Raw genomic sequence first — 21,002 nt, 5'->3', positions numbered from 1 at the left:
AAAGAGAAAACAAGGATAGAAAATAAATTTGGGGTGATGAGTTGTATTTTTCAACATACCATCATGAAATGCAGAGTCAGAATTTAACCGGTGGAAACTAGGTTTTTACTCTCAAATCAGGCAGAGTGCTCAGAAATATGTTTCTCAGCGTTTGAATCCAGGACTATTTAACAGACCAATTTCTGTCTCAAAGACAACATACACCCCCCCCCCCCCGCCCCACACACTTTTAATTCCTGTTATCACAGTAGCCTAGATAAATGAAAGCATTTCATTCCTCTGAGATAGTTTTAAAAAACACAACTGTAATGAAACCATTTCTACTCAAAGAGAGTTTTCCTTTCAAACTTTTGACTGCAAAGTAACACGACTTAAATACTGAACTATATTGGTTATATTACACCAAATCGAATCAAGTGCACTCATCCTATGAAACAGGGATTACATTTTTGTCAAATCCCACGGTAAAGAAAACTTGTGCTGTTGTCCTCATCTGTTCTGATACCATGCACATCAGTTTCTTCTGACACTGCATTACACTGTACCCAAACAGGCCTCAATTGTTGGAAAAAATTTCCCTAATTCCCTAACAACATTTTAGCCCAAAGATGTAGTGTTATGCAGAATATAGCATAGTGTTCTTACAGAGTGGATGTGTAGTTTCTCTAAAGTCATGGAAATAAGCTCTAAGAGGCTTCTGTTGAAAAGAAATGCAAAACGTTTTCAATGGGGCATACTGAATGTCATAAAAATCTCTGTTTTCCAGTGTTAATACAAAAAATATGTCACAAAAGACTGTTGGTTGATACATTACCAAGGGACTTAGACTTGAGGTTTTGGAGAGAATATTTCTGAAAGCAGAGAAGTGAATACTTCCTAGGGCACAGAAGAGGCTTCCCTTTTCTAGTTATGGGTTAAGAAGGAAATTATAATAATCAGGGTGAAGTAGGTGGCATTGAGGAAAGGAAAATGTCATCTGGGGAGTGGTCACAATGATTTGCTGAGGATAATGTTGGGAAAATAATAATGAGCACAAGGTAAAGGAAAAAGAAAAGTAAGGTTTATGGATGAGATTTTCAATCTTGGAAACTGGAACGTAAAATAAAGGATGATTTGAGATATGATGTTTTACATATGCTGAGACCAAAGATGGAATGGTGAAGCCAGAAATTAGATATGGTTGAGCTTAGGCAGAAAATGAGGAAACGGTTTAAAATAGTGAAGAGAAAAAAGATAGAAAGCAAGACTGAAAAAACTATAAGAGATTCAGCAAGAATAAACATATACTAGCCAACCAGGGAATTAAAGAAAAAGAAAAATGATAAGACATGGGATGCTATTTTTCACTGAAAGGCATGTGTCCCATCTCTAGTGTCCACAGAAGAAATATACACTCTTCTTTCCATGCCCGAAAATCTAACAGAGCAGGAGAAGCAGAAATCACAGGAGTAATGTCTGGTTTACATGAGGCAGTGCTCAGCAAGCTGATTGCCTGCCTGTGTGGGAACAACTCCAGAATAAAATGGGATCCAGCCCAGAGTTCTGAAGGAAGTGGCAAGAAAATAAACAATATAGAAATAAAATTAAACACCCCAATGACTTCCAAGTGCTTCACAGCATGCTGATTTACTTAACTGCAATAGTCCAGATTAATGTGATACTCAAATGAAAATTTGTTGTTGTTTTTTAAAAATATCACGCCTCCATCTAGTCCCATCACATTTAACTTAAGCATTATGTTTATCACAGACCTAATAACAAGTATTCATTAAAACAAGATAAGCATTTATGGGACCCATAACTTTCTGCACTGTATACCTGGTTTATGGGTTGAGTGCATGTTTTTCCTATATATTCTTTTTTTAAAAAGAAAAAAAGTTAAATTGTCGTATGCCTTTTCACACATAAAAAGGATATAGGAAAATGGATAAGCTGCTAATTTAGTTATAGATTTGACTGTGATGTCCTTTGGCTTAGAAGTTATCCAGAAAGGCACATGTGCTCAGTACAGTGGTCTGCACACAGTAAGCAAGTGCTCAATAAATACCACTGATGATGATAAGCTGTTTAAGGGTTTTCCCCCTTTATTTCTCATTCATGTACGTTTTAATGTGGTATCTGCCAGAATCAATGAAACGTCATTCCGTGTCTGTCTCTCTTTCTAGATTGTAAGTTACCTCAAGGCAGGGTTGATACTGAACGTTCCCATGTGCTTAGTAAAATGCTCTGCATAGAATTGCCCCCCCAGTAAATACTGTGTATTGAAAGGGTCATATGAAACCACAGGAGAGGTAGTTACAGAAGAGTCGAATTTATGCTTCACACAATTTCTTACCTAACCCATAACTTCCTCCTGGAGAATGAGTCATAGGCTGAGTTTCAAGCTTTAAATTTGACTCACCAAAATCCCCCACCTCCTAACTCTTTTTGAGGCCAAACATCTTACATATAGTCTGAGTAAACCTTGTCTAAATCAAGTCACCTTTAAGGTGACTTCCAAGTATTAGATGTTTCAGTACTTAGGAAAGTTTCACAGTGATTTATAAGCAAATGAAAATAAGTATTTTCAATAGAATGGCTTCTGAATTTTTTTAATGGCATTTATTAAGCACTTACTATGTGCAAAGCACTGTTCTAAGTGCTGGGGGGGTTACAGGGTGATCAGGTTGTCCTACAAGGGGCCTCACAGTCTTTAATCCCCATTTTACAGATGAGGTATATTTTCATTATAAGCAAATGAAAATAAGTATTTTTGATAGAATGGCTTTTAAACTTTTTTTAATGGCATTGATTAAGCACTTACTATGTGCAAAGCACTGTTCTAAGTGCTGGGGAGGTTACAGGGTGATCAGGTTGCCCCACAGGGGCCTCACAGTCTTTAATCCCCATTTTACAGATGAGGTATATTTTCATTATAAGCAAATGAAAATAAGTATTTTCGATAGAATGGCTTTTGAATTATTTTTAATGGCATTTATTAAGCACTTACTATGTACAAAGCACTGTTCTAAGTGCTGGGGAGGTTATAGGGTGATCAGGTTGTCCCACAGGGGCCTCACAGTCTTTAATCCCCATTTTACAGATGAGGTAACTGAGGCACAGAGAAGTTAAGTGACTTGCCCAAAGTCACAGAGCTGACAATTGGCAGAGCTGGGACTTGAACCCATGACCTCTGACTCCAAAGCCCACGCTCTTTCCACTGAGCCACGCTGCTTCTCTAATATATCCCATTTAGACTGTGAGCCCCAAGTGGGACAGGGACTGTGTCAAACCTGATTATCTTCTATCTACCCCAAGGCTTTATACAGTGCTTGGCATATAGTAAGCGCTTAACAAATCCCATGATAATAATAATAATAATAATAATAATTGGCATTTGTTAAGCGCTTATTATGTGCAAAGCACTGTTCTAAGCGCTGGGGGAGGATACAGGTGATTAGGTTGTCCCACGTGGGGCTCACAGTCTTAATCCCCATTTTAAAGATGAGGTAACTGAGGCCCAGAGAAGTTAAGTGACTTGCCCAAGATCACACAGCTGATATGTGGTGGAGTCGGAATTCAAACCCATGACCTCTGACTCCAAAGCCCATAAAAAACCATAGCTCTTTAGTATTCGGCAGTCATTACTCAGGTTGGATAGTTGAGTAACATTAAGATACTGAGATTACGCTTTACTTTGAATGGTACTACATGATTTTAAAATCCTTCGATGCTGAGGGGATTATTCTAGAAGGGAAATAATACCCCGCAACAATGCATTTTGATAATACTTGTTTATCAAAAACTAGGTCTTCAGAGTTGTCTCCATTATTGGGCTGAATTACCATTATATTTCAGAAGCTTCTCTTCCCTGTCCTGTCCCCCTGCATACTCCATGATCATAGAACTTCCTGAATCTGTCACTGTAATGCTAACTTGCAAGTACATATATTTTTTCTCTTTTAAATCACTAAACAGTGGGCAGGGCACATGTTTGATTCATTGATTAATACAGGCTGTGACCAAATAAATGCAAATGTTAACTCACAAGTAATCTTCCTTTATTGGCAACTGCACAAAGTCTGGCTGCAGAAGGGAATCAAAGAATTCATCCCAAATCATGCTCTTTTTTAATCCAAATATCAGAGTCTTGAACCCAGTGATACTCCATTATAGCCATCTGTGCCTTCCTATTTCTGTACAGTTCTGATTGGGAGGTCAACTGAATGTAACAGCTCAGAAACGAATGTACAGAAGGAAAACAGTTAACTTCTACCTGGAAGAGGAGTAGCAAGCGATACTGAAAATAGACCTGATCATCTAATAAAATGGACTGATGACCAAAATTATATACTGTGGGTTACAGACAAAAATCTAAGGAAAGTTGAGGAAAATACTAATATAGTCACCTTAGTAAAGCCTTTCCCAAGCTAAGGTAGAGCTTACTTAAAAACCTCTTTCAGATTAATTAATTTGGAACTTTGACTCAGGATCCTGAGAGGATATCTTCCCAATTCTGCAGAAAGAACAATAAATCCCCAAAAGATTATTTTTAGTTTGGAATAGACATCATATGTCCTACATAGTTTAGCTGCTCACCTGCCTGCAGATAGGGAGTTTGGTCAGATAATCTCTCAAGGTCCCTCCCAGATGTAAAATTAGAAGATTCAAGCTAAGCTGATCAGTTGATCAGCTAAGTTGATAATACTGAGTCTCATTTTCATTGACAGTTGCTTCCTGATTTGAAATATGCACTATGGAAGGAGCAGTATCTCTTTCACACTACAAGGGGACCTCTAAGAATTACGGCCATGTGTGTATCATGCAGATGGCAGGACACTAAAGAGGTAGAATCCGTTCATTCCTATGGATAGATTGTACTCAGGCTGTAAATTAAGTTGCTGATGACTTATTTGTAGAAAATTACTAGTCACCTATTAAACAAATATTATCAAACCACTGCTTTCATTGCTGGTGACTACCACCAACTTGGTTCTCCTCTCCATAACCTGCTACTTTCCCTTCTCCTGTCCAAATTTCTGATGTAGGCCAGGTAACACATGCCTAACAGCACACCTGATCTAGCTTGCAAATTTTCCTTGAGCTAACAGCAGTCTAAAAGAGTCAGTGCTTCTCCCAGAGTGCAAACTATCTGCTACAAGAGAACACAGGTACCAAGAAAATTAGGCTCATCAGTTAAGGCCTTATATGCATTTAAACAAATCATGGCCCAGCGGTTCATGGCCTAATGGAAAGGGCCTCAGAGTCAGAGGACTTGCCTTCTAATCCCGGCTCTGCCAATTGCTTGCTGTGTGATCTTGGGCAAGTCACTTAACTTCTCTGTGTCTCAGTTTTCCCAACAGTAAAATGGGGATTAAATACCAATTCTTCTCCTACTTGGACTGTGAACTCCATGTTGGGCAGAGACTGTGTCTAACCTGATTAACCTGTATCTACCTCAGAGCTGAGAATAGTGTTTGACACAAAGTAAACACTTAGCAAATATCTTTATTTAATAATCATAATTCAAATTAGACATTCATTTGAATGCTCTAAATGGAGGGAATGCCCAAATGCTCTCCGTTTTCACAGAGGGTTGGTTATATAAAGATGAGTTATTTGCCACACTGAAAATTCACTGTTAAGGCCCTTACCCCAAGAAGAGCCTATGGGTTTATTTTTGTAAATTATAATGATTACCTGATGTATAAAACTACTTTTTTCAATAAATTGTGTGGTAATAATAATAATTGTGGTATTTGTTAAGTGTGCTAGGCACTGTACAAAGCACTGGGGTGGATACAAGCAAATCAGGCTGGACACAGCCCCTGCCTCGCAAGGGGCTCACAGTCTTAATCCCCATTTTTCAGATGTGGTAACTGAAACAAAGAGAAGTGAAGTGACTTTCCCAAAGCCTCACAGAAGACAAGTGGCAAAGCCAGGATTAGAACCCAGGTAATATTTCACAAGAGATTTTGATGTAATTTAGCCTTCAAATAATTCTAGGGGAGGGAAGCAGGAGCCAAAGGCAAGATGGATTAGTTGCCAAACTACACACTGGAAAAATCTGAATTGCGGTTTATAGGCTGTGTACTCAAACTCTTGGTTTTAGAAGGAAAATCAGTTGCTGCGCTCATGCTTGCCAAAGAAAAGGGCCTTAAAAGTGAAATCCAAATGATAAAGGGTAGTAGTAAGGGTCCCATGGATTGTTCAGGTTTACGTTTTAATTCTGAGAAGTTATCTTTATATTTTGATTTGGGGTGAGGCAGTCTCTAATGCAGCAAATAAAGCAATCTGGTTATACTGCCTTTACTAACTCAACTAGAGGTCTGCATTTTACAAAAATTAGTAGTGTCACATAAGAGTAAATACAAGGCAGGACAGTCTCTTCCTAGAAATGATGGTATGCTCTGGGGTTTGTTGGTCCAAAACAGCTACTGAAAAAATAAGTGAAAATCGCAGTAAACAAAACTGGCAATTACTAGTGGGTGTATGCTGTACTGCACAGCATGTTCATAAAATATCCAGTAATACACAACTTTAGCATGTGAACTGCTAGTAGGATTGCAGAGGGTATATCTGATTAATAATGAACATGAAGAACAAAGAATGCAACTCACTGTACCTCAATCTCATCTATCTGGCTGCTGATCCCCTGCCCTCGTTCACCCTCTGGCCTAGAACTCCCTGCCCCTCCATATATGATCACCGCTCATCTCACCTTCAAAGCCTTTTTAAAATTACATCTCCAAGAGGCTTTCCCTAAGTCCTCATTTCCCCTACTTCCTCACCCTTCTATGTCACCCATGCACTTGGATCTGTACCCTATGAGCACTTGATATTCACCCCATTCTCATCCCCACTACACTTAAGTATATATCTGTCATTTATTTTAATGTTTGTCTGGGCCCTCCTTCTAGATTGTAAGCTCCTTATGGGCAGAGAACATGTCTACCGACTCTGTAGTACTGTACTCTTCGAAGTACTTAGTACAGTGCCCTGCACACAATAAGCACTCAATAAAAGCACTGATTACATCAAACAGGACTATCAATATAATTTAATTCTTGTTTATTTGAATACGAATTCCTACTCTTTTCAAAGGGCCAGGACCTCAAGTTAATTTCTTGATCAGAGTACATCTTTCCAAGATAGCCTCTTTTAATATTTAGATATTCTCTCAATATTTATACTTTCAGGTGCTCAGTGTTTTGTGGATTTTACAGGCCCACTGACCAGTTCATTCATAACTTCCTAATATGGAAAATGGTAAAAAATAGAAAAGATATACTACTTACTTGTAGACCTGATAAAAAGTGAATTTGCACAAGGTTGAAACTTCAGTTATTTATCCTATTCTTTTCCCCAATGAGCAAAGGTAATTGAGAACTGGCTGTACTTGAAAAGGTTTGAATCTTACTGCAGTTTGCAAATTTTGCTTCTTGCCCAAACCTAAAGTTAAATTTATGTTATGGTATGCACCTTTAAATCATATATCCCTATTTTCTTGGGATACATTCTGATTATTACCTTTTGGGCTGAGATGACTTTAGAGAATCGATTTGGAAGGAAGGCTATTTTGATCCCAAAAGTCAAATACTTGCAATAAATTTTCTATAATGGGTACAAATAGAGTATTTAGAGTATTGCTTTACTCCCAGTGGGTACATGACAGGGGTGCTAACTGCCTAAGGTGTGTCTACTGGGATTACAGGCATGTCTGGAAACCCCTATTTGAAGGGGTTGATTTACGATCTGTTAATCCAACTGCATCCTCTGAATGGTTTCTGCAGACAGGCTCTGATTCATTTGGAACATTTGCCAATCATGATGCAATCTGGGAACCTGGGCAATTTTGCCAAGAGCCTCATACTTAACCAACAGTGCCAGACTCTAAGATACATGAGGGCAGGGATCATTTCTACCAACTGTATTGTACTCTCTCAAGTGCTTAGTAATGTGTTCTGCATGAAGTGCTCAATAAATACCACTGATTGATTCACATTTGAAGTCTGATGGTGAAATTCAGTTTGTGTCTGAAAAGGCCAATGTAAAATCTACAGCTGTGACCACATTGTACACATATGAAGACTGTCTTGTGGTGCTGATATGTGTTTATTACTGCTTCTGGAGCTGTTTTCATGTTTGCCCCTTGTCTCCCAGAAGTTAACAAAGTAGCATTTTGAAGTTTGCACTCTATCAAATCACATTTAAAAAGACCCCACAAGAACAATTCTGTTCAAAAATAAAAAAATCAAAGTGGCTGCATTTCCTGGCCCTTTTTTTGGCAATGAAAACCTCAAAACATACTGTATTACTGTGATTTTGGAAGTTTCACAGTAATTTATATGAAAGGACATTGTGCAGTTAATGATGCAGGAGAGAAGACTACAGTTGAGTGAGAGGACCAAGGTCTCCTTTTATCCTGAAATTTCCTTTGTAAATATAAGCTATAAATACATCTAGAAACATATAAAGCCTCAAATTGGATTTCTTCAAGATAATTAGTATTAGTCACTAATCTGATAAAGCTATTTTCAAATTAACACTTCTGATTATAATTTACATAGTTCACAGAAATGTGTAAGAAGACCCTGTTCGGGGCTCAAATTTAGTAATAATTGAATAAATCTTGCAATGAACTTTTTCATATGAAGAACCTTTTTCTCATAGTGGATTAAAATATGGGTTTTAGGGTGGAAGAGGATACAGGGAAAGAGATAAGAAGAAAAGATAGGGAGATGTGGGAGGCAGAGCATTTTAAAAATGAAGATCTCTTTGGTTAATGCAAGGGTGCAGGTGTTGGAAAAAATACAGGGACCATCTACTCAAAACACCCAGTATATATTACGCAGGCTTAACTTAACACTAACGTCTCCACCATTCTATGTTACTTTGGCTGAGTTACTTGGGGGTGATGAGTTTGGAAATAAACAGAAATAAATTCTTACATTTCTTTTAATTGGCAACTTTCCTTTTTTTCATTCTTAATTCCTCTTACTCAAGGTCGGAACTCAGAAATGAAGAAGAAAAGACAGAGGGGGATATGAGATGACTTTTTTTAAAGAAATAAAATGACAACACCTCATTTGTGTGGGATGTAGGCTGCTGTACTGTGAGCCCACCGTGGGACAACCTGATCACCTTGTAACCACCCCAGCGCTTAGAGTAAGCGCTTAATAAATGTCATTATTATTATTAATATTATTGATAACCACAGAATGGAAGACTTCTTGTCCTAAGAATCAATCTATCATGTTTACCGACCACTTACTGTGTGCAAAGCACTGTACTAAACTTGGGAGGGAGCATTATAACAGAGTTGGTAGGCGTTTCCTGCTCACAAAGAATGTTATTGGTCATTCCTCATGGTATTTTAAGACAGGGTTCTGATCTCCTATAATCCTTTCAGACCTTTTCATGTCCAGGTTAAAGTCCTTTAACTTACTTTCTCAAATCTGTCTATGACCAAGATTGACCAGAAATACCTTTTCTGGGAAAATATAGGTTTATGGTTGCAAATAGTTGGTTCAGCTTCAAGGCCATGACATTCCACAGTCCAGGTGGGTGCAGCGAAGAACCAAGCTCTTTATATGGTGCAGATACAATAGGTACAAATTTATAAATGATACAAACTCAAACAGTATGACTAAGGTAGAAATATTCACCTCATTCATTCATTCATTCAATCGTATTTATTGAGCTCTTACTGTGTGCAGAGCACTGTACTAAGCGCTTGGAAAGTACAAGTTGGGAACACATAGAGACGGTCCCTACCCAACGAGCTCACAGTCTAGAAGGGGGAGACAGACAACAAAACAAAACATGTGGACAGGTGTCAAGTCATCGGAATAAACAGAAATAAAGTTAGATGCACATCATTAACAAAATAAATAGAATACTAAATACCTTTGCACCGAGACCCACACTTCCTCCTACCTTTTCCACCTCAGTTGATAACACCACATTGTTCCCGTTTCAAAATCCTGAAAGCTCCACGTCATTCTCAACTTCTCATCACTTTTAACATTTACTTTAATCCTACTGCCAAACACTGATATTATTAATTATTATTATATGGTATTTATTGAGCACTTACTATGGGCAGAGTACTGTACAAAGTGCTTGGGAGAATACTACAGAATTAGCAGATTCTTCTATCTGTAAGTATTTTCATGTCTGTTTCCCCTGTTAGACTGTACATTCTTTGTGGGAGGGAAAGTGTCACTTCCTTGTTTTAACAATAATGGCATCTGTTAAGCACTTACTAGGTGCGAAGCACTGTGCTGTACTTCAAGTGCTTAGTATGGTGATTTGCACCAAGTGATGCTCCATAAACATTAGTACTATTAATATAAACTCCCTCGGCTAACTCAAAATTTACATTCCTTCTGACCTTACCTCTAATTTTTCTGACCCCCTTTATCCTTTCCAAATTTGCCAAGGGACTCCTTTAGCACCAGGCACAATTACATGCTAACCTATTCAATTACTCAGAATCAGGTAACCCACCCCTAAACTCCAAGTGAATGAGTACTGCATGTAATGGTTTCATGGTATGAACACTCACTCTCTCAAAAGAACCCAGGTTCTTCTGATTCCCATGGCCCACCAGACAGACCATGCTGACTGGATCTATCAACTCTACCGTACTCTCCCAAATGATTAGTAGAGTTCTCTGCTCAGAGCAAGTGCTCAAAAAATATCACTGACTGATTGATCAGTGGCAGGAATTATACAATACTGGTAAAACCATCTAGAAGATGTTGGAAACCTGTTCTTTTACATGACAAACATGGCATTTCTTGGAGGCAGTACAAATTACCTTTAAATGTTTTTCTCTTGGAATTTCTGGTTTCAGCTGATCTAGTGTCAAATTGAGAGGGACGTCATTTTTCTTTGTTTCGCTGTCTTCAAGCAGGGGAGTATAGCCATGGGTAGTATCTGTAAAATAAAAGCACTTTATTCACATCAACGATTAACCACATTTTCACCACTACACCAAAAATAACAACTTCACTGAATACAGTGTAGTCCAAATCGAGTACTTTAATTTTTTTTAACTCAGTTATTTTAAATTCAATTTTGAACTTCCATTTCTTTTAAATTATATTCTACAGTGTGGAAAAACTAAGAATTTAGGTCCCTGGATGGATTATTTTACTAGCACACCCTGAGGACATAGGAATAAATGTTTTATTTTTTACTTATTTAGTTCAATCAATCATTTAGTTCATTTCCATATTCTCATTACTACCTCCTACTCCCACTGCATGTACCAAAATTATGTCCACCTGTCTTTCCTACTGGAATGCTAGCTCAACGGTGGGCAGGGACTATAACTTTCATTTTCACTCTTCTTAGCACCTAACACAGTCCTCTGAATGTAAAAGGAACTCACTAAATATTAGTGAATGAATTTTAAAAATTGAAGAAAAATTCAGATGCTAAGTTTTAGACATATTGAAAATCACTTGTCTGTTGTCTCTTACTAGTAATTAAACTATTCAATACCACAGTTAGATTTCAAGAGTGCCTCTCTCACAGTGAATGGTTTATGACTTATATGGTGAGACATATCAAAACTTTCTGTAATTCTACTATAAAGGAGAAATACAGTCAACGCTTGCACTTATATTGTCTCCATTCTTCCACAAGGCTCAAGATAAAATTTATATATCTCCGTCTTAACATTTACATACCTCTCCCAGAATTTGCAAGAAGTAACTCAGACTTCAGCTTGTCAATAATGCACTGTTGACGCGACAGCTTTTCCTGTTGTTCTCGTATTCTCTGTTCATAATTTTCAGTCTGCAAATACCAAAAATACGTTAGTTTGGTAATTACTGAGAGACACATACCTGGAGCTTATTTTCACTACAAATAGGTAACCAAGAGATCTCAGGTTATATAAAAGTTTTTTTGTCATTTTCCTGGAATTGTATATTGCACATCACAACCCAAAACTTGGCCCATAATGACTAGAAATAATTATGATTGTTATTACATCACTTACAGCTAAAAAAGGTGTAAAAAAAATTTAAATTCAGAGAAGGATTTCAGTTACACATTCAAAATGAAATTCTTGGTCTGTCACAATTGGGCCCAAATATTTAAACATTTCTAGTTTATCCCTCAAAGCTAATTATCTAGTGAATATAAGGATTTAGGGGACTGCATTTCATAAACAAGGTATTCTTTAAAAATTTTTACTAGCAAAAAATACTAATTTTTAATAATTTTATAGTCCTTCCTGTTTGCTGGCCTATAAAATATACCAAGCTAACTCCAAAGCAAGAGAGTAAAGGCTTATGTCAAGCATATACATAACAAAATAAAATCTTGTACAAAGAACAGACAAGTTTTTTCTACAAGCATTATAGTTTTCCAGGGAAGTCACCGCAATATATAAAAGTGTTATTGCTTATCTCAGTCCATTGATCCTTTATGCCCAGTAACTTGCCTCTTCACAGAGGCAACAGAGGATACTTGGGAAAACAGTCTAAAGACTGCCCTTCTCGATATCCATCCTAATGGCTCTGGATGTAGCATCTACCATTCTAACTTTCCTTTTTCATAACACTTGTACCAATAATCAATGGTTCTACTTAAACTCTCTTTATTAAACCCATTTAAATACTCCTCATATTGCCCTAGATATCGTTAATATTTACTTGACTATCCTCTTCTTTATCTCTTGTTCCTACTGATATATTTTTCTTTCACGATTTACTGAGGCGGTGAACTCAATGAGTTTACCACCATCTTTGTATGGACATGTGTCTTTTTCATTTTGAACTTCTCAAAAACTTCAGTGTGCCATCCCCTAAAGTACTTAGGCTGAAGGACTTGGTGGCCGATTTGGTGACAACTCAGTGTTGGTCTTGTCCATAAGCCTTCTCAACCTTTATCTCTGCTAATTTTCCAAAAGATGTTTACACGGCACAACTTTCAGAGGTAGGAGAGTCTTTTTTTCTGGTGGTAATGGAATCTACATAATCCTGATGTCTTGTTATAATGGCAACGGTAAATAAAGCAATGTTCTAGATATTACTGCATTACACTTAGAGAGCAATAACTGTAAGCTTCCAAAAGATTTGGAAAACTTGCACTATACTCACTCCCTTCTCAACCAGTTTTAATCTGACAATCCTACAAATCATGTGAGAATATTCCATGACCCCAGCAGATTGAAAAAAAATGACGAGCCACTTGTACCGACACTTGTAAATCAGTGATATTATTATCCTTGGAGACCAAAAAACTCTATGGGATGCTCTTTTGCTTTCACAGTAAATGCTTGCTTTCCTCAAAAACCGTATCTCCTTCCCCTCATGAAACATGGAAAGATTATTTTATTATGTGTTTAAATATAAAGGATTCACTTAGAAGTGAGAGTTGACAGCATTTGATGTGTGTATACTCTGCATGCCAAGGTTTTTAAACAGCAGCTAGGTGGAGGAGATCTGAGCGTTGGTGAGGAGTGGTCCTCCCGGCTGTTGAGTCATCATCCACACATACCTGCACCTGACTCGAGCCATGTGGACCCACTACAAAGCTGAGGGTAAGGTTAGGCAGAAGGTGCCTGGGTGTCGCTTCAGTAATAGCAGGAGTAGAGCTATTTATTAAGTACCCACTTGGTGCAATGCACTGCACTTGTGCGGTACAGAATAAAGAAGTGACACGTTCACCCACACATTGGGGTTGTAGTTTAGGTAAGAAAAGAGGCCATGGCAGGGTGGGCCAGATGGGTTGTATATATGTATATGTATATACATGTATATGTATATATGTATATCCTGTATATATGTATATATGTTTGTACACATTTATTACTCTATTTATTTAGTTTACTTGTACATATCTATTCTATTTATTTTATTTTGTTAGTATGTTTGGTTCTGTTCTCTGTCTCCCCCTTTTAGACTGTGAGCCCACTGTTGGGTAGGGACTGTCTCTATATGTTGCCAACCTGTACTTCCCAAGCGCTCAGTACAGTGCTCTGCACACAGTAAGCGCTCAATAAATACGATTGATTGATTTATTGATTGGCTGGTTGTAGAGAAGAATGGAGACGCACCAAGGTACTTTACTTTGTCCCTGCTTTTTCAGATCACCCACCGGACCTTCCTTGTACCAGGTCACCCTAAAAAAGACCACATACTCAGTTCAACCCCCAGGTATCTCAGTAGCAAACGTTGAGGGTTAGCCCACTTAAGATTTTGTTTTTGGGGTTTTTTTTGGCAAGTATGAGGTAGATATGGATGGATGACCTGGGTGCAGGTCTCTAATAATAATAATAACAACAATAATAATGATGATGGCATTTGTTAAGCACTTACTAGGTGCCAAACACTGTTCTAAGCACTGGGGTGGATACAAGGTAATCAGGTTGTCCCACGTGGGGCTCTCAGTCTTAATCCCCACTTTACAGATAACAAGCACAGAGAAGTTAAGTGACTTGCCCAAAGTCACACAGCTGATAAGTGGCAGTCGGAATTAGAACCCATGACCTCTGACTCCCAGGCTCGGAAGCAGCCTGGTTTTGGATGATACAGGTGTGGAGTGCCCAAATGCTCAGTACGTGCTAAAGCGCCACACATGCAGTGCTGTTTCCTTATCATCAGTAGTGTTACCTCTGAAGACGAAGAGTAGCTATATATCTGTATGGTACAGAAGGATTCTATAAACCTGATTCAGAGTGAATTCTAATACTTACTGAGCACCTACTACATGCAAAGCATGTTACTATGTGCTTGGGAGAATACAAGAGTTAGTAGATATCAATCAATCATATTTTTTGAGCGCTTACTGTGCGCAGAGCACTGTATTCATTCATTCATTCGTATTTATTGAGCGTTGTGTGCAGAACACTGTACTAAGCGCTTGGGAAGTACAAGTTGGCAACATATAGAGACAGTCCCTACTCAACAGCGGGCTCACAGTCTAGAAGGGGGAGACAGACAACAAAACATGTTAACAAAATAAAATAAGTAGAATAAATATGTACAAGTAAAATAAACAGAGTAATATATGTACAAACATATACACATATATATACATATGTATATATGTATATATGTTTGTACATGTTTATTACTCTATTTTACTTACCTATGTTACTTTTAATAATAATAATAATAATGATGGCATTTATTAAGCACTTACTATGTGCAAAGCACTGTTCTAAGTGCTGGGGAGGTTACAAGGGGATCAGGTTGGCCCACGGGGGGCTCCCAGTCTTAATCCCCATTTTACAGATGAGGTAACTGAGGCCCAGAGAAGTTAAGTGACTTGCCCAAGGTCACACAGCAGACATGTGGTGGAGCCGGGATTGGAACCCCTGACCTCTGACTCCAAAGCCCGGGCTCTTTCCACTGAGCCACGTTGCTTCTCTAACTTACTTTATTTTACCTTTTACTTATATATATATATATATATATATATATAAGTATATATATATATATATATATACATATATGTATATGTGCTGTGGGGAGGTGAAGGAGATAAGGTTGGGGGGATGGGGAGGGGAAGGAGGGGGCTCGGGGAAGGAGGGGGCTCAGTCTGGAAAGGCCTCCAGACCGTACTAAGTGCTTGGAAGAGTGCAATGTAACAGAGTTGGCAGACATATTTCCTGCCTATGACAAGCTTACAGTCTCCCTGAACTCAGAGAACTTTCAACTAGCTGGAGACATAGATGCTAAACTACTTTATAAAATAGGAGGAGGATATGTAGCTAGTGCTTTAGTAATAAAGTCAGATATGTAAAGTGCTAAGGTGGCTGAGAATAAACAAGTGGATAGTTGGTGCAGAAGTGCAGAAAGAGTAGTTTAAGGAGATGTAATTTATGGAATAACAGGAATTAATTGGGAAAAATCCTCCTGGAGAAGATGTAGGCCACTCAATCAATCAATGGTATTTATCGAGCATTTACTATGTGCAGTGAACTGTACTAACTGCTTGGTTGGGTACAATACATCAGAGTTAGCAGACACATTTCCTGCCCCACAATGAGGTTGCAGTCTAGAGGGGGAGAAAGGAATTAATATAAATAATTTATAATACACTATTTAAAGATATGTATATAAGTGCTGTGGGGTTGAAGCAGAGCTACCTGAGGACTTATATACTCACAAGCTCTCATGGGCAGCTGCATCTTACATACTCTTTTACTTTATACTCTCTAACTCATGAACATATTATTTCCCTTCTTTCTCTTCTCTGAAAATTCTTAGAGTCTGCCTCTCCGGCTAGACTGTAAACCCCTTGTGGGCAGGGATCATGTCTACTAATTCTACTGTACCTCCCAAAATGTTTAGTACAGTGTGCTGCACATAATAGGTGTTCCAAAACTACTGTTTGAGCACCTACTATGAGGAGGGAGTTAGGGCAGAGGGAAGGGTGTGAGCAAGAGACCATAGGCAAGAAAGATGAGAAGGAGGCACAATGAGTTCATTACCCTGAGAGGAATGAAGCATGGCGGCTGGGGTGTATTGGCCCATGAAAGTGGATAGGTAGGAGGGAGAGAGCTGACAGTTCTTTAAAGCTAATGGTTAGGAATTTCTGCTTGGTGAGGAGGAGAATGGGTACAATTCTGAACATGCACAGCTCAATGGAGTTTGAAGATCTTAATCAACATTCCGATGTCACAGGTAGGGAGTTGACATTTTCATCCCCATTTTCCATCTGAGAAAACTGAGTTTTGGAGAAGCCAGTGATATATACATCTCTCAAGGAAATTAGCAAAGGGAACATGACTAGTCACTAGATTGTAAACCCTTGAGAGCAGGGATCATGAGCTCTACTGTATTCTCAAACATTTAGTTCAGTGCTCTGCACCCCACAGTCACTCAGCAGATACCACTGACTGACAGTTATTACCATTATTATTATTAAATTTAAGCTCTCACTATGTGTCAAGGACAGTTCTAAGTATCGGGGTAGAGGTAGGTTAATCAGGTTGGACACAGTATCTGCCCACATGGGACTCACAGTTTAAGTAGGAGGGAGAACAGGCACTGAATCACTATTTTACCAATGATGAAACAGACTCAGAGAAGCTAAATGATTTGCCCAAGATCACACAGCAGGCAACTGGGAGAGCTGGAATTCGAAACCAGGTCCTCCGATTTCCAGGCCCATGCTCATTTCACTAGGCCAAATGGCCCCTCCTTTAGACTTTGAGCCTCTTTTCTAACCAACGCTGTGTACTCATTTTAGCTACTGTACAATAATCTTAATATTTCAGGAAACCAAAGTGATCAGTGGGCATTAACACACACACCACTTTTTTCTATCTCATTAAGCTTCTGCAATAATGTTTTAGTGCTCTTTGGCCTTTGATTTAAATACTCTTTCTGAGACTATTATCAAAGGTAAAAAGATAGGATAATACATACACAGAAGAATAAATAATGTATGATTTATTTGTTCACTAGGAAACGATACTGGATCAAAAGATGCTACAAGGTGATACTAATAATAATGATAATGATGGCATTTATTAAGCGCTCACTATGTGCAAAGCACTGTTCTAAGTGCTGGGGAGGTTACAAAGTAGAGATCCTATTTTTTCCACTTCTGATAGCCTAACCAGCTTCAACAAGCTAGAGGTAATCAACTGCCGAAAATTCTAAAGTTTGAAAATCTTTAAGCACTGAGGACATTAAAGTGGAGAGGTCATTGCTAACCACGTTGGTCAGTTTTTTGAATACTTACAGGAAAAGGGGAAGCACTTTTGTCTTACACAAGCTAAAAGGGCACAGAACAGAGAGCGGAGATGAGGAGGGATGAAGGGAGAGAGGCGAAGGGAGAGAAGTGAAGCAAAGGTACAAGCTTTGAGAAGGAAAGGAAAAGCCTGCATAATTTGTAGGAAAAAATAAATCAAGATTTAAGAAGCCTGAGGGCAAAGGCATGTTCACAACATAGCAAGCTTTATCTTGGCTGAAGGATTTGGTACAGACTGGAGGGGAAAAAGAGGATGTTGCATTGGCCAAAATGGGAAATTACCACAAGGATTTAGTTTCATGACTTTTTCAATTACTATAGTTTGAAACTGTGATGAAATAGAAATTACATGGAGGAGGAAGTGAAGGGAAAATGGTTTTTGTCATTTTTGTATGCTTGTGAACTTGGATAGATAAAAATAAAATTAAAACCATAAAAACGTTATTTCAAAGGTCATATAATTGTTGCACTGTTAGAGTATCTGAAAAAAACAATGCAATCACAGAGTAGGACATTCCAGCAACTATCAAAGACCCTACGAAGCAGAAAAATCACTAAGAACCAAATTGAAAATGTACAACAGCAATGTCTTGTCAACACTTCTGTACAGAGCACAGACATGACAGCTAAAACAGACAGAAGAGAAGATGCTTTTGACAGCCAGTGTGTGCGAATGATTCTTTGAGTCAGATGGCAGCAACAAGTTACCAACTAGGAGATCTGCATGACGACTAACCATCCATCTGTATCAAACACCATCTGGCCACAATGACTCTGGCTTCTGTGTGTTTGACATGCCTCCCAACTCCAAAGACTACCAAAACAAGTGGTCTACCAGCAACTGAAGGAATAAACAGGTAGAAACGTGATGCTAGGAGAAAACAGTGGGAATAGCACAGGCCTGAGAGTCAGAGGACCTGGGTTCTAATCCTACCTCCAACATTGGTCCGCTGTTTGACCCGGTTTGGGCAAGTCACTTGACTTCAGTTACCTTATCTGTAAAACGGGGATTAAGACTGTGAGCCCTATGTGGGACAGGGACTGTGTCCAACGGGGTCCAATTAGCAATTAGTACAGTCCCTTGAACTTAATCAATCAATCAATCGTATTTATTGAGCGCTTACTGTGTGCAGAGCACTGTACTAAGCACTTGGGAAGTACAAGTTGGCAACATATAGAGACAGTCCCTACCCAACAGTGGGCTCACAGTCTAGAAGGGGGAGACAGAGAACAAAACCAAACATATTAACAAAATAAAATAAATAGAATACATATGTACAAGTAAAATAAATAAATAGAGTAATAAATATGTACAAACATATATATATATATATTTATATATATATATACAGGTGCTGTGGGGAAGGGAAGGAGGTAATAAATGCTTAACAAATGTCATTAAAAAAATGCAGAGGGCATGGTGAGTTCTGAAAGGGATTCAAAAGACAAGAGAAAAACTCAAGAAATGGGGATCAGATAGTTGTGTCTCAAGTTAGTCCATAATCACACTCAACTTCTTTTCTTGTCCTAGACACATATTCAAGTCAAATTAAGATACATTCCTTCTATGTAACTGGGGACAAAACCGCACAATGTTTTAATTGTAAACAAAATTAAAATGAGGAAAATTACATAAATTAAAAATTCCCCATCACCAATACAACTGTTTCATTTTTCATAAAATCTAAAAAGCAAAATACTCCACATTCAATTAATCAATCAATGGTATTTGAGAAGCAGCGAGGCCCAGTGGAAAGGGCATGAGCCTGGGACTCAGAGGACCTGGCTTCTAATCCTGGCTCCTCCACATGCCTGCTGTTTGACTTTGGGCAAGTCTCTTAACTTCTCTGTGCCTCAGTTACTTCATCTGTCAAAAGGGGATTAAATCCTACTCCCTCCTACTTAGAGTGTGAGCTCCATATGGGGCAGGGACTGTGTCCAACCTGATTAAACTGTATTTACCCCACCGCTCAGAACAGTGCATGGTACATAGTAAGATCAACAAATAACATCGTAATAATAATAATTGATCACTTACTATGTGTAGGGCACTGAAATAAGCGCTTGGAAGAGTACAATACAAGAGTTGGCATAAGCACTCCCAGCCCACAGCTAGTTTACAGTTTAAATTGGGAAACAGACATTACTATAAATAATTTATAATATATAATTTAAAGATATATACATAAGTGTTGCAGGGCTACGGGTCAGGTGAATATCAAATGTTCAAAGGTCACGGATCCAAAAGCATAGAAAACGATTAAGGGAGAGGGAGCCGAGGAAAAGAGGGCTTAATAGGAGAGGGCCTCAAGGAGATGTGACCTTAATAACGTTTTGAAGGTGGACAGAGTGGTGGTTTCGTATGTATGGAGGGGGAAGGAGGACGTGGGAAAGGGGTCAGCGGCAAGATAGAGGAGATTGGGGCACAGCGAGTAAGCTGGTGTTACGGGATTGAAGTGGGAGGGCTAGGCTGTAGTAGGAGATGCTGGGGTGCAGTAGGCTCACTTGCCCTTTGCTCATCACAAATTCCTCAATATATATAAAATGAAACCCACATCTCAAAGTTTCCAGTTTAAGCAATCACCCCCAAAGTTTTAGTCAGTTTTTAGTGTTTCTGCAATTATTCCAAAATTATCCAGTCCTTTAATAAAGGCACCTGGAGCTCCACCATACATTTATTTGGTTACTCACACTATTCTCCCCTCTACTCAATAACAAGAATATGATTTGTGAAGGCAAAAACTAAACGGTACCTACATCATTGCCTAGTACTATAGACATCAATTCATTAATTGTCTCAACACTTCAATGAGTTAAGCATCATTTTACATTTTTCCAGAGGAGCAAACGAAAGATGATTATACAGTGGAGATGATCAAGACAGGGATCAATGCCACAGAGTTCTTGTCTACAGGTCCTAAACTCAGGCCATTCTGCCATTTCTCTCTTATTTGTCAGATTACAGATGCACTCTGATGGTATTCTTAGCCTTCTAGACTTCTAGCCTGTGAGCCCATTGTTGAGTAGGGACCGTCTCTATATGCTGCCAACTTGTACTTCCCAAGCGCTTAGTACAGTGCTCTGCACAGTAAGCATTTAATAAATACGATTGCATGAATGTTCTTAGTTTTTAGTTATTAGAGGCAGATACAATATAGCCAACAACATCATCAGCCAACAACACTTATGAACTTAATATACCGATCTTCAGCACTGTTTTGTTTATTCAATCATACATTCATTGTTTTGACTATACCTTAAGTATTTTTGTTCATTTTAACTGTAAGTTCCTT

At 38.5% G+C, this 21,002-nt stretch overlaps 1 protein-coding gene across 4 annotated transcripts in view; it reads right to left on the bottom strand.

The window, feature by feature from the left end:
- Nucleotides 1-21,002, bottom strand: part of TANK (TRAF family member associated NFKB activator) — a 71,076-nt gene that overhangs the window by 14,972 nt on the left and 35,102 nt on the right. For 3 of the 4 annotated variants that reach the window (XM_038751721.1, XM_038751720.1, XM_038751719.1), the window contains exons 3-4: nt 11,682-11,790; nt 10,805-10,923 (exon numbers count right to left, since the gene is read on the bottom strand). In XM_038751721.1, the coding sequence (XP_038607649.1) occupies nt 10,805-10,923; nt 11,682-11,790 (228 nt within the window). Of the gene's footprint in view, nt 1-10,804; nt 10,924-11,681; nt 11,791-18,643; nt 18,665-21,002 lie in introns of those variants that run through there. The other variant, XM_038751722.1, reaches the window with a different exon arrangement.

The sequence above is a fragment of the Tachyglossus aculeatus genome, chromosome 9 (assembly GCF_015852505.1).
Source record: "Tachyglossus aculeatus isolate mTacAcu1 chromosome 9, mTacAcu1.pri, whole genome shotgun sequence".
NCBI classification, from domain to species: domain Eukaryota; kingdom Metazoa; phylum Chordata; class Mammalia; order Monotremata; family Tachyglossidae; genus Tachyglossus; species Tachyglossus aculeatus.
The sequence above is the reverse complement of the archived record's forward strand: the minus strand, read 5'-3'. Positions and strand labels throughout refer to the sequence as shown.